At 25.3% G+C, this 14,200-nt stretch overlaps 4 protein-coding genes across 11 annotated transcripts in view; 2 read left to right on the forward strand and 2 right to left on the reverse strand.

Annotated features, from left to right (window-relative positions):
- LOC102679416 (peptidyl-prolyl cis-trans isomerase E-like) overlaps positions 1 to 1,818 on the forward strand; it is a 100,104-nt gene extending 98,286 nt beyond the window's left edge. The window contains exons 2-5 of one of the 4 annotated variants that reach the window (XM_031510635.1): positions 221 to 379; positions 469 to 638; positions 983 to 1,342; positions 1,446 to 1,818. In XM_031510635.1, coding sequence (XP_031366495.1) covers positions 232 to 379; positions 469 to 638; positions 983 to 1,342; positions 1,446 to 1,763 — 996 coding nt within the window. In that variant the 5' untranslated portion in view covers positions 221 to 231 and the 3' untranslated portion in view covers positions 1,764 to 1,818. Of the gene's footprint in view, positions 1 to 36; positions 380 to 468; positions 666 to 982; positions 1,343 to 1,445 lie in introns of those variants that run through there. The other 3 variants (XM_006616018.2, XM_031510637.1, XM_031510636.1) reach the window with 3 other exon arrangements.
- A 1,023-nt stretch (positions 1,819 to 2,841) lies between these two features.
- On the reverse strand, positions 2,842 to 4,220 carry LOC102679201 (tropinone reductase-like 3). Its single transcript, XM_006616016.1, has 5 exons — positions 3,955 to 4,220; positions 3,678 to 3,855; positions 3,370 to 3,594; positions 3,109 to 3,243; positions 2,842 to 3,039 (listed from the first exon to the last, which is right to left on the reverse strand). Exons 1-5 carry the CDS (start codon positions 4,065 to 4,067, stop codon positions 2,872 to 2,874), a joined length of 819 nt encoding a protein of 272 aa, XP_006616079.1. The 5' UTR covers positions 4,068 to 4,220; the 3' UTR covers positions 2,842 to 2,871.
- Positions 4,221 to 5,720: 1,500 nt separating this feature from the next.
- Positions 5,721 to 7,350, forward strand: LOC102679063 (fat storage-inducing transmembrane protein). 2 transcript variants are annotated; one of them, XM_031510631.1, is made up of 2 exons: positions 5,721 to 6,011; positions 6,076 to 7,350. In XM_031510631.1, exon 2 carries the CDS (start codon positions 6,090 to 6,092, stop codon positions 7,242 to 7,244), a length of 1,155 nt encoding a protein of 384 aa, XP_031366491.1. In that variant the 5' UTR covers positions 5,721 to 6,011; positions 6,076 to 6,089; the 3' UTR covers positions 7,245 to 7,350. The 2 variants fall into 2 exon arrangements, with proteins under 2 accessions (XP_031366491.1, XP_006616078.1); XM_006616015.2 differs by having other exon boundaries at positions 5,722 to 7,350.
- Positions 7,351 to 8,335: 985 nt separating this feature from the next.
- LOC102679788 (zinc finger CCCH domain-containing protein 18-like) overlaps positions 8,336 to 14,200 on the reverse strand; it is a 7,091-nt gene continuing 1,226 nt past the window's right edge. Inside the window, exons 2-8 of one of the 4 annotated variants that reach the window (XM_006616022.2) lie at positions 13,054 to 13,335; positions 11,867 to 12,885; positions 11,307 to 11,800; positions 10,530 to 10,789; positions 9,927 to 10,325; positions 9,393 to 9,773; positions 8,336 to 9,246 (exon numbers count right to left, since the gene is read on the reverse strand). In XM_006616022.2, the coding sequence (XP_006616085.1) occupies positions 8,835 to 9,246; positions 9,393 to 9,773; positions 9,927 to 10,325; positions 10,530 to 10,789; positions 11,307 to 11,800; positions 11,867 to 12,869 (2,949 nt within the window). In that variant the 5' untranslated portion in view covers positions 12,870 to 12,885; positions 13,054 to 13,335 and the 3' untranslated portion in view covers positions 8,336 to 8,834. Of the gene's footprint in view, positions 9,247 to 9,392; positions 9,774 to 9,926; positions 10,326 to 10,529; positions 10,790 to 11,306; positions 11,801 to 11,866; positions 12,886 to 12,976; positions 13,029 to 13,053; positions 13,358 to 14,200 lie in introns of those variants that run through there. The other 3 variants (XM_006616021.2, XM_006616024.2, XM_006616023.2) reach the window with 3 other exon arrangements.

Below are 14,200 nucleotides of genomic sequence, written 5' to 3' on the forward strand. Positions count from 1 at the left end.
AATAAAATGGATATAATAGAAAGACAATTTATATATCTAATATCTTTGATGTAACGTTCTTTTACAAATAATTAAACTTTTAAATAATGATATCAATTCATTCTATCAATTTTGTCGTTACTGACTTACTTATATAACTCACCACTACTTTATTCTGATTAAAGCTAGTATGTTATATGTATGTATAAGTACTTGCTTATATATTCAGTTTATTTTTTAACATATAGTAGTATGTGTACCCGGCGCGTCGGCGTCTTTCAGTCAATAAAATTGTTATCGGATTTAATTGTTTATTACAATAAACACATTCAGCAAAACAAAAAATATATAAGCATTTTATATATTATGAGTACAAATACAAAGAGAACAATTTATGTAGGTAAGTAAAAAACTATTATCGTTAATTTTAATTTTAAATAAGATATAACCTAATTTTAATTAATAATATTTTTTATTATTATTATTTAGGAGGTTTAGCTGAAGAAGTCGATGAAAAAGTATTACATGCAGCATTTATACCTTTTGGAGAAATTGTTGATGTACAAATACCATTAGATTATGAATCAGAAAAACATAGAGGATTTGCTTTTATTGAATTTGAAAGTGCAGAAGATGCAGCAGCAGCAATTGATAATATGGTATATATATAAAACAACATTATCTGTGTGAGTTATTTAATATAGTTTTATAATAATGAATTGTCATTTATTCTTTTTATTTAAATATATTATTCATATTTTATATATAATATTTTATTTTTATAAAATTTTTGCAAAATATTTACTTTACAATAATAATTATAAAAAAAATATAAATATATTCTATAATTTTTTATTTTTATAAAATAAAAAAATTGTTATTATAAAATATATATGAATATAAATTGAAAGTTAATTTTATTTATCTAGTCATTTAAATATTAATTATTTTCACACAATTTTATCTATTTTTAAATTTATTAAACTTTATCTTGGATAAACAGAATGATTCTGAGTTGTTTGGACGAACAATCAGAGTAAATATTGCAAAACCACAGAAAATAAAGGAAGGTTCATCGAAACCTGTTTGGGCTGATGATGTATGGTTACAAGAACATGCAGGTGAAACACTTAAAAATGATGATAATACAAAATCAAATGATATGATACAACCTAAAAAAGGAAAACAAAATCCTCAAGTATATTTTGATATTAGTATTGGAAAACAAGAATTAGGTAGGATTATTATGATGCTAAGAGCTGATATTGTACCAAAAACTGCTGAAAATTTTCGTGCTCTTTGCACTCATGAAAAAGGATATGGTTATCAAGGAAGTATTTTTCATAGAATTATCCCAGAATTTGTATCCTTTTTTTAAAAAAAACTTATAAGATTACTTTTTGTATGATATCATATATAAAATATATATATTATAACAGATAAATAAGTTCCTTATAAAAATATAGATGTGTCAAGGAGGAGATTTTACAAATCATAATGGCACAGGAGGAAAATCAATTTATGGAAATAAATTTGATGATGAAAATTTTGAATTGAAACATACAGGACCTGGTACATTGTCAATGGCAAATTCTGGTCCAAATACAAATGGATCACAATTTTTCATATGTACAGCACGTACAGATTGGTTAGATGGAAAACATGTAGTATTTGGTCATGTTCTTAGTGGTTTGGATGTTTTAAAAAAAATAGAAAAATGTGGAACAAAATCAGGCATCCCTATTCAAAAAGTTATTGTAACAGCTTGTGGAGAATTAACTTAAATAATTTATAAAAAATTATAAATTTTTAATAAATAAAATTATAAAAAGAAATGTAAAATGTATTATGTATTATATTATTAACATTAATATTAAATAAATTTTTTTAAAAAATAAAATAATTTTAATGAAATAATTAAGAAAAAATTGCAATGTTAAAGACAGCTAAGATTATAATAAAATATGAAAAATCTATAATTGTTTATTTTATAATAAAATTTTTTTTATCAGTTTTAAAAATAAGAAACTTTGTTCTAAAAAACTAATCATTTCATATATTTAAAAATTCGTATTATGATTGATCTATTTTAAATGTGCAAATATTTTTGTTGTTAGCTGTGAATAATAAATATTTTATAAAAAATATTATTTTGTGCATTTCTGAATAATAAGATTAAATAAACTAATAAATAAAATTTTACCGAATCAAACATGAATAATATTTTTTTTATTTTCTGATAATATTTAACAAATAAAATATAAACATAATTTCGATTTTAATAATCTATTAAGAATTATATTTCACAAGTTACAATTGCTATCATGATTCCATTCACAATTCATCCTATTAATCCAAAAAAAAAAAAAACCATTAGCTTCATGATTCATATTTTAACTGTATTGTATTTTGACTATATTTGCATTACCATTATCATTATAAAAAACATAAAACATAAATAGAATTCTGATTATATACATAATAAATAATAATTACATAGTGTATATATATGTACATATATATATATACATATACTATAATTATAATATTTTTTATTGCATAATCATTCTTTATTATTACAAATTTTAAATACATATATAATTAAAATGTTAAATTTAAAAATATATTGTTAAATTATAATATCATTATGATTTATATTTCTAAAAATATAAATATATATTTTTAAAATATATGTAAACATTTTAAAAAGAAATAATATTTTCATATTTCAATTGCAAAATTTTCAAAAATATTTGTAATATTTAATATAAACTTATTTTATATTTTTATATTTTATATTCATTTATTAAAAAATAATATAATTTTTAATAATATGTAATGTAATTTTTAATAACATGTAAATAATATGTAAAAATTTCATATAAAATACATTTAAAGTCTACTTCGCATTCCACCAGCAGCAACAATAGTTTCACCAGTAATATATGAAGCATCATCACTTGCTAAAAATGCAGCAACACTTGCTATATTATCTGATTTTCCAAATTTATTCATTGGTATTTTTGATAACATCATTTCTCCTGTCTCATTTTCATAAAGCTATGAAATACATATATTATATTAATGTTATTAAATAATAAACTTAGAAAAAATTATAAACATACATACTATTTGTGAAAATTTAGTTTTTATAATACCAGGTGCTATGCAATTAACACGAATTCCTTCAGGTGCAAGAACATTAGCAGCTACTTGATTAATTCCTAATATTGATGTTTTGCTGATAGAATATACACCTAACATCTTTAATATCAATTTTCATATTTAAAAAAAAATTAATAAATAAATAAATTATTTGTGAAATTACATATAGAGATTATTTTACATTATGCAAAATAAGAAACATTTTTTTTAAATATAATTACTTACATCAAGTGGTAAATATCCTACTATTGAAGATAAAAGTATTACTGATGCTGATTTGCTCTTTCTTAAAAATGATAAGGAATCTCTTAATAGAAGAAATGTACTTTTAACATTAATATCAAAAATTTTATCCCATACTGATTCTGAAGTTTCAAAAAAAGTAGAAAAACTTGGATTTATGCCTGCATTTAGTACTAGAATATCCAAGCCATGAAATTCTTGTATAGTCTATTTACATTATTAAATTGTTCTTATAAAAAAAATATATTATAAATTCATTATTTATAAAATAAAATAAATAAAAAATTTACTTTTTCAAGCAGAGATTTTCTATCTTCATTTTTGCCAACATGACATGTTATACCACAGACATTTAAATTTTTAGACTTAAGTTCCTTTAAAGCATTTTGTACATTTTTTTCATTACGGCTACTAATCATTACTTTAGCACCTTCTTCAGCTAAACGTTTTGCTATTGCAAAACCAATGCTATAATAAATTACATTTTATTAAATAATATAATTATGGAATAAATTTTATTCTATATAATAAAAAAAATTGAATGTATAATTTCTATAAGTAAATTACCCTTGTGTTGATGCTGTAACAATTGCTACTTTTCCTTCTAGCCGTTTACATTTTATTTCTGATAAATTGCGATTAATTTGTTGCATAGTTCGATTTACTGAAGAGCGTAACATTATAATAAACTATTTCAAAAATATAAATAAATTTTATATAAAACCTATTTCGATTTATTACGTTTACTTTATTTGACGATATCAATATAGTTATATATTCATATATTATTCATTATCATTATATCATTATCATTTTTATACTTCATGGAAATATACTAAAAACAATAAAATAAAAAGATAAAAAGATAAAAAATAGAAAAAAAAAGATAGATTTTTCAAATTATGTTTCTACTCGAGAGATGGCGTAGAATTTTAATTCTTATTCTATTATTATTCTATTCTTTATTTTACTTTTGGAGAAATGTTCTTTGTATCTAAGAGATAGTGCTAAATCATCTATTTTTATTTTTTTTCTTTTATTTGCTTTCTTTACTTATATTAGTTTCATTTATTTTGATTTTTCTGATTGAAGAAATGATTCTTCAATTTTTATATTATTTCTGTCCTTTTTTAATTATTTGTTCTATCTATATTTATTCTTGGCGCGTAATCAACATAAGAAATAAATAGTTTTCATTATTTGTCTTTCAAAATTATAATGAATTTTAATGTTTAATGTAACATATAAATATCACATCATTGGTTTTACAGTATATCTTTAAAAAAATTACTTTGTAAGATATAATATATTGATATATGACATAAATCGTTTAATGTAAAATATTATTCTAAAATAGAATTTAAAAAAATAAAAGTAACAAGAACATAGGAATGAATTTTAAAATATTCTATTAAAAAATAACGCTATCGCTATATTTGTTGAATTTATTTTTTGCTATTTGTAATCTTCAAAATAGTTAACCGTTATAAATAAAACTCTTACTAATAAAAACTGTTATCAAATATAAATATAATTTTAATTAAAAAATTATAAATAAAATATTAATTTATAGATTATTTTATAGTTTAAGATTTAACATGTATGCAAAATATACTTATTTTGCAATTTATTTTATTATTTTGTATATAAATATTTTTTAAATATTTGAAAAAAATTTATGTTATAAATATTATTTCAAAAAACAATTCAAATATTTTTATAAAAAATATGATTTTATTTTTTAAAAATCTACAATATCTTAATTTTTATCACGAAACTAATTTATGAAATAATATTGTAATCGATAAATTGATGAGAATTTTTGATTTTTAAAAATATTTTGTGTAATAATAAAATATTTAAAATAAAAAAAAATAATTAAAGTTTGTATTATTTTAAATTTTTTAATATTGCAATTTTATTCTGAACCAAATCAATATTATTATTGCGAATGATACTAAAATAATAAAAAAATTCTAATCTTAGATCTGTATGCTTTCGAGGTTATTTTTGAGAAACAAAAAAAATTCATTAGATATTAATAACATTGTTTAAATAAGGTTTATTCTAATAATGTTTAGTTAAATTTATTTAAAATCTGTTCGCTTAAATTTATATGATCCATTTTCACTTTTTTCTCACCATTTAAAGTTTTGAATCTTCTTTAAGCTTCTTTCACATGACAATGTTAATATCAATATTATATGATAATGCAATATGATATGAATAATGATGGTATATAAAAATTCAATGAGACAATTGCTAACTAAACATTGAATTTATAATTAAATATATATTATCAATACCTATAAATGAATATGATAATATTTATATTGTCATGTGAAAGAGGTCTAAGTGTAGACTTAATGGAGCAATATTGTAGTTTTTTTATGATAGTATGAGAGAAAAGCTATTGGATGACAGAGCAAGTCGATGTAATCAAAGCATACAGTGTATGTAATACTATTTTCAATAACGGGTATTATCTTATATCTATTGATAATATCTAAATTAGTTAATTCATACATACAAGAGTTTCAGCTGCATGTAAAAGAAACGGATACAAAACTAAAAGCTAACCTTCACTGTGTAAAAGGAATTAATTTACCATGCAGCAATATAACGTAACTTTTAAATATTAATAACGTACGTATGATAACCCCCAAATTGATAATACGATGGCTACAGGAAAACGAAGAGGCATGCATTCATCGTCCGGTAGCTCCGCGATGTTCGGATCATCGGCTAATAATTTAAGGTCGAGTCGTCTAAATTTTCGTCCAAATTCAAGTCAAGAAGACAGAGGCGGAACTCGACCAACAGCTGCTCCAAGCTCTATAGGTCTCATACTTTTAACGATGTTTTTACATGTTTGTAAAAAATCTCTACTCTTTGATACAAGGCTCAAAGTTACTATATATTGTGGTGCGATATTTGTAGTATCACTAATAGCAGATTTTATCGCTATGCCAAGAACTTATTTTTCACGTTCAGATAACGCTCTTAATCAATATTTTGTGAAGTGGGGATGGGGTTGGTTACTGAGCGTAACTGTTCCATGGGTCGCATTAACTGCACATACAATTGGCTGTGGTCGTAGATCAATTCTATTAAAACATCTTGCTAGATTGGGATTAGCTACAATTGCGTGGATATTATGGATAAAATTATTTAATTATATTGAAACCAATTATGGTCGATGTCTTAGTACAAAAGATATACAATTACAAACAAAAGCAAAATGTCTTCAATCTGGTAAATTTTGGAGTGGTTTTGATATATCTGGACATACATTTATTCTTATGTATTCAAGCTTAATTCTAGCAGAAGAAGGTTCTTCATTGGTTGGATGGGAGGGTATAAAGGATTTAATTATGCGCGAAGAACATTCGCGAATTACCCCAAATGAACCTAATACTGGACCGCTTCGAAATCTTTCGAATTCTGATTTGGAATTTTTAAAAAAAGCACATAAAGCACTTACGCCCTATTTAAGAGGTCTTTTTGTTGCAATGACGTTGCAACAATTACTTTGGGATACTATGTTAATATCTACAATGCTTTATTATCATATTATGATAGAAAAATTTCTTGGAGGTGTAGCCGCCGTTTTAACATGGTACATTACGTATCAATGGTGGTATAAATCTTCAAAAAGTACATTGCCTGCACCTGGCGATGGTTTATTCAAATATAATGAGGTAAAAACCCATGACAATAATTTAATCAGATCGAGACGTAGTACATTAAATGGTACTAATAGATTTATGGGACTTCCTATTCGTACGAGTCAGGAAAATATCGATAGCGGTATTAACAGGCAATCAGATTCCGAAATAACTGTTCTGAGAACATAATAAAATTTTAGTTTTCATATTTGATAATAGGATTGATCAATAATTCTAATACTTACGTAATTTTTTTACATGTATATATATTAAATATAAAAATGTAATATCCTGAGATAATTATATTTATTTAAAATTATTTAAATAATTTAAATTTAATTAATTTAAATTATTTAAAATAATTCTATAATTATTCTTTTAATTCATGCAGCAGTAAAAATCAATAAAAATGAAATGCAGTGCTAATAAAATAATATTTTATATATCATATATGCAGCATTTTAATATAAATACTTTGAACTTTAGATAAATTGTATTTGTTATTGAATAATTTTATTGAATGAAAACTATATTTTTTTTCTCTTAATCGAAATCTAAATAAGTATATATTATTCATTGTGTAATTTATTGTTAATTTATATATAAAATATCAAACAAAATAATTGTTCTATCTCTTTATGGACTGTTCAATTAATTAGTATGTATGTGTATATAATTACTATTATGCACATTTTGTAATCTTGTTTTGTAATTTATAACTTAATAAATTATTGTTAACAAAATATTTGTTCCATTAGTCGATAAAATATTTGTAATAAAAATTTTTTCTTTATTATTTTTCCCAAATTTTATTTTATTACTGTTATGTATATATATTATTTTGCAGAAAGTTTTATTCTATTAGAACTTATATGAAATAAAATATTTTTTTAACAAACTTTTCTAAATTTATCCACTAAATTTATTTATATGTAGTAAAATTATTTAACCATATTATATATTCTACCTTTTATAATGAAAAATTTATGTGATTTTTATAATTACACATGTAACATAAAAATAGTTATATAAAATATACACACTCTTTAATAATATTTTTTTTTCCTTAGATAAAAATATTAAAATTAATGAATTATTTCTTAACGGTTTGAATAAACTAGTAATGCTAATGTTGTAATAATGAATTTAATTTGTTCAAAATAAATTGTCCAAGATAAAAAAAAAGATAATGTAAAATACTTATACTGGCGCGACATTTTATTGTCGTTGAATATTATCAAATTTGTTTGTATCTATTTAAAAATGTTAAATTTCTTATGTTTGTAGATATTTGGTTGTATATTTCAACAGAATTTTTTTTCATATATAAATAAATTACACGTTTTATTTACGTGTATTTGGCAGTTTTAAGACATCGTTTTGTTATTTATTTTTATCTTACTTCTACAAATTACTATGATCATTTAATTTTTAAAGAAAATGTATGATTCGAAGTTTTTACATTCACATACAGATGTATGTGTACATGCGTAACAAAACACGAATAGTTTTCAATCTTCAATAACGAAGAAACTATAGTAATATAGTATTATATTTGTTCGATTTGTGTTTACATATTAGCGAAAAAAAGAAGTTCAGAAGTTAAATATTAATATTGTGATTAGAAAAATTTGTGAAATTAGAAATGTTTTTATCCTAATATGAAATATCTTTTTTATCTCATGCTACTTTATAGCAGCTAATTATATGTAGGAAATATTTGTGTTTGCGTTTGTGTATACATACATATTTCTAAAATAATTAATATATGTTGTATTATTAAACTTTTGATCGCTTACGCGCAATTGCATCTTCTACTGCTTTAAGTTGTTTTAATAATTCTTCTCGTCGTGAACTTGCTTTTTTTGCAGCTTTGGCTGCAGCTGCAGCAACACTCGCTTTACTGTCAATTAATGGTGGCGATTCTAAGCCTCTTTTTTTTCCAGCCATTAAAGCAGATCGATCAACTTTTTTTACAGCTGTAGTATTGCTTGTTGGCTTTAATGTAAGCTTGATTTGCTGTTTAGTACCACTAAGCTTCAAAGCATCAATACCCTTGGAATCTTTTCGTGTTACCGGTGGAGTGGAACCTTTTCTACGACGTGTTTCACTGGAAGAAGAGGAATAACTCGACTCACTAGAATCACTACTGCTACCGCTGCTTTCTGAACCTGAACTACTATGCGATGACCTAAAAATATATTTTTTTACATATATATATTAAATATGTACATTATTACATATATATATAAACATTGTGTTTTGCCAATTTTAATTTAATATCTTAAAATATCTATATATTTTATTCAGTTGATGAATGATTTTTACATATTTTACCTCGATCTTGATCGACTTTTAATAACTTTTGCTACTGCAGCTGCTGCTATCGCTGCTTTATCTCTTGCTTTTTCGTGATGACGTTGATGAGAAGAAAGTGGACTCGGTGCAGGTGGATTAAGACCAGCACGTCGATGAAGTGTACCAGTTGTAGGAGAAATGGAACCTTTAGGTGGACGAGGAGAAGGAGCAGGTGGATTCATTAACATGGCACCTCGCTGAGGTGCAGTAGCTGCGATTGTTGGAGGATTAGAAGGTGGCGACGTCACCACTGCTTTCCCTTTGCCAGCACCACGGGTTCTAGAGGGAGGGGATGGTGAGCGGGACCTGGATAGGGAGTCGTAAGAACTGTAGCTAGAGCGGCTCGAGCTACGGCTAGAACTAAAAACAGCATACAGTACACTTGTACGTTTTTCACATATAAATATTAAAAAAAAAAAAATTAAAAAATTCGATTACAATTTAAATAATCTCTCAATTAACGATGTAAAATATTTAGTAATATTATTAATTAAAATTAAAAATAAAAATTACCTTGTTGACGAATATGAAGAGCCTGAAGAGTATGACTGTCTTCGTGATCGTCGAGATGATGTATTTCGACGTACTGTACTTGGAGACTTCCGGCGCATCCAGGGATCTGCCCATTCGTCTCCTCTACTCCTTTCCTCTGGTGGTGGTTCTTCTTCTCGCCAAGGTTTTGTTGGAGGAATACGTTCTACAATAACCTCCCTTGATGGACGTTTATGTTTCTTCTCATATTTTTCATAATATTCTCGTTCTCTATCACGTTCGCGCTCTCTTTCTCTTTCTCTTTCTCTAGTATGTGGTGGTGGAGAAACAGAGTGAGGTGTTCCACGAGGTATTGCATGATAATCTATACGTTCTCTATATTCAGTAGTAACTCGAGAATCTGTTTTATAATGTACTCTCCTTAAAAGAAAAAAAATATTTAAATATTTGTTTTAAAATATTGTGAAATATATGATAAATATTTAAGTGAAAACAACAAATAAATTTCTATTTGTCTTAAATGTTTCATTTGAAATAATAAATACTTTCAAATTATTTTTGAATTTATTTATGAATTAATTATTATTTATGAATTTGACGAATAATAAATATTGTAATTATTACCTGTAATATTCTGGAGGAGCTGCAGGTGGTGCATAATAAGGATCAGGATCGTCGATATATCTTTCTGGTGTAAGTCTTGGTGGTGGTATTCTTCTAGGTGCTTCTCTAGGTGGCCACCTTTCAACAGGTGGTTCTGGACTAGCTGCTCTTACATAATATCCTGCTTCTCTATCTAATTCATCTTGTCCTAAGCTTAAATTCATTTTCTTTTCCTCAAAGTCCATATCTGATTCTTTACGTTTATTTGCTTTACGCATCATCTATGAAAATAGATAAATAAAAAATATTCATTATAAAAATGTCTTATAAAAATTATGTTATAATTATTTTAAAAAGTGTTTTGCTTAAAAATATTTTTATTAGTTCTGATAATATGAAAAACATTAAGCTTTAAAGAATATATGCATTGTAAAAAAAGTAATTTTTCTAATATCATTTTAAGCTTTCAATATTTTTTTTAAAAATCCAAAATCATTTCTAAATTAAATTAATGATTAAATTGTTATAATAATAGAAAAAAATTATAATCAAATAAAATAAATTATATAAGAAATATATTTGATGACTAAAAAAAGATGACTCAAAAAGAAAAGAAAGAAAATATCTTGCACAAATAATTTTTATTATAATATATTCATTTTTTAAAATTGCTCAAGTTATATATAAAATATTTTTTATATAATTATACGTAATAAGTATTGAAAAAACAATAAATGGTTTCTTTAAGATAAAGCAAATCTCAAAAGCAAATCAAACATAAACAAAATGTAAACTTACTTCTTTAGCATGTCGTAATCCACGTTCCCATGCAGATTCTGTAGGAAGATCTTCTATTTTTGGTGTATGTGGTGGTGCTCCATATCCAGGTAATGGTCTTACTATATTTGGTCTATCAATATGTGGTCTAAATTCATGTGGAGCAGCCACTGTATGTGGTGGATATGCCATTGGCCTTACCATATCAAACATGGTATAATTACCCTTATCAGTTACACCTGGATGTAAAAATCTACAACTAACTCCCCATGTACATTGACCTCGGTTATAAAAACGACAAACAGGTCTTGGTTCTGTTTCTTCTGGTCGAGCATCATCACCATCGCTAAGTTCCCCTTCTTCTAATTCAGATTCTACTTTTTCTCCATCTTCTTCTCCTTCTTCTTTATCATTTATATCACTATCTTTTAATTTCATTTTATCTTTATCCTTATCTTTTCCATCTTTTTCATCTTTATCTTTATTTTCTTTAATAATAGGTCCTTCTGCTTCACCTAAACATAAATACAATTTTTTAAATTATATTTTATTTGAATTCAAATAATTTATAAATTATTTACCTTCATCTCGTTCGTCTTTCCATTGACCATCAGCTTCAAAATCTAACTGTTCGCTTTCTTCTGTTAATCCAACAGGTGCATGTTTATCTTCTTTTTCTATTTTTTCAGTAATTAAATGTTTTTCTTCACATTGTTGGTTTTCTTTGAGCATTGATTCATGTTCAGTACCATCAACTCCATCTATACTTTCTAAATCAGAAACATCTGATAAATCTTCACCATGTGTAATCGGTGTAGGTTTCGATTTAGTTATTGATTCAGGTTCATCTTCAATATCTCCATCAGAAATTTGTTCTCCATCCAATTCATTAAATGAAGTTTTTGTTGGTGGGGAATGAGGTGGTGAATGTTTTTCTGATTCTTGATCATCCATAGGAGATGCTGGACCTGATTTTGGAGAACTTCTTCCAGACATTAATGATTTTGCTGAACTATGTCCAGATCTCGGAGATTTTGGTGAACTTTGTCTTGATTCACTATTTTTATAAGAATATGATTTAAGAGAATTATCTCCAGATCTTTGTGCATCTACTTCCAATTCAAATTGTTTAGGTTCTGTATCATCAAGATGTAGAGATTTAGAATCAAGAGGAGTAGATGGGCATGATCTTTCATCTTGTATAGGAGAATGAGATAAACTCTGATCACTTCTTGGGGAATCCAAAGAATTATTTCCTGAATGATACGATTTTGGTGAAGTAGGTGGCGATTTTGATAAACTACGAGTTGATCTTGGAGAACCCACTTCACTAGGAGATACTAATCCAGATCTTTGAGATTTTGGAGATATTGGTGTATATCTTGGAGATTTTGAGTCTCTTTCTGATAAAACAGATTCAGGTGATTTTTCTCTTGAAGAAATGGAACTTGCTCTAGATTTATGTCCAGACATAGATGAATGATGTGAAAAGTTTGGTGATGCCACATTGTCAGCAGGTGTAACACGATCTCTCCTTCCATCATAACCCTCCGAAGAGGAACTTTCTGAACCAGAGTCTGACATGATGAATTATTCTAACCTGTAAATAAGTTATTCTTTTACAATATGTACAATAATGATTTGACAAAAAAATGGGACCACTGCTTAAACAAATTGTTAATTTCCCTTACTTGAGAAGTGAATTTTTTAGCCGAACCGACCAAATGTAGCACTGAAAAATCTGCATCTGTAGCATCGCAGGGCTTACCTGTATCAATAAGAGCCTGTGCAGTACTTGCTCTTGAAGGCACAACGCGAGCAATCCATACCGTGTCGAACATACTTTTTATATCACGTTGATAACTTTTTTACTAATAACTTTTGTACTTTATACTTAAACTGAACTTTTTTCACATTTACAAGACATACTGTTAATTTTCAAGATTTCTTGCCCCGAACTTTTTGTTTTACGTTTTAAACTTTCAACTCGAACACAACACAAACTAAGAAATACCGGTAAACCGCAAACTGTTATGTACTGCACTAGAAACTATAACGAACGGACTTTCAACCTGTAAGAATGTCTTTTGGGCATGGAAAAAGAAAGAACAAAAGGAAAAGGAAAAATTTAGGAAAAGAAAAACTAAAGCATTGTACTTATCATCATATATAAATAAAACCATATAAAATAAAAATCATTTAACTTAATATTATAAACAAATTATATAAAAAATAATATAAACCAAATAACAGTAGTCAGTAATAAAAAAATTAACGTAATTTCTAAATTTGATATTAGTAAATATATATGAAATAATGCAAAAAAAAATATTTATTATAAATTAAACAATGTTTATATAAATTTCTTAACTAGGAAGTAGTTCTCTGGTAATATTATAAAATAAATATATTTAATATCTATAAATATACTAATCCAATAGCATATAAAAATTACTAATTATATACGATACAGATTGCAGTAATAATATTTAAAAGCTAAATTAAAATTTATTTCATGAGAATTATCAATGTTTTATTAATATTATAAATTATAATCAAATTAATCTCAGTTAGTGTTAATAAATTTATATATAATATTCATTTCTAAACTTAATAGAAATTAATATTAATTTCTAAATAATAAGATTTTAAAATCAATTTTAATATTTAAAAAGAATTTTTTAAAGATTTTAACATTAAATTTAATACCCACTAATTATGAATAATATGATATATTGAAAATGTTAATATTTATATATATTTATAAATCATAAAAAAATAATATTTGGAATATAGTCCCACGTAAATGAGTGAATATATACGCATATAGACGCGCGCGTCTGTGTATGTATGTGAGTGAGTGAGTGAGTGAGTGAGTGAGTGAGTGAGTGAGTGAGTGAGTGAGTGAGTGAGTG

The sequence above is a fragment of the Apis dorsata genome, unplaced genomic scaffold (genome assembly GCF_000469605.1).
Source record: "Apis dorsata unplaced genomic scaffold, Apis dorsata 1.3 scaffold_248, whole genome shotgun sequence".
NCBI lineage: Eukaryota > Metazoa > Arthropoda > Insecta > Hymenoptera > Apidae > Apis > Apis dorsata.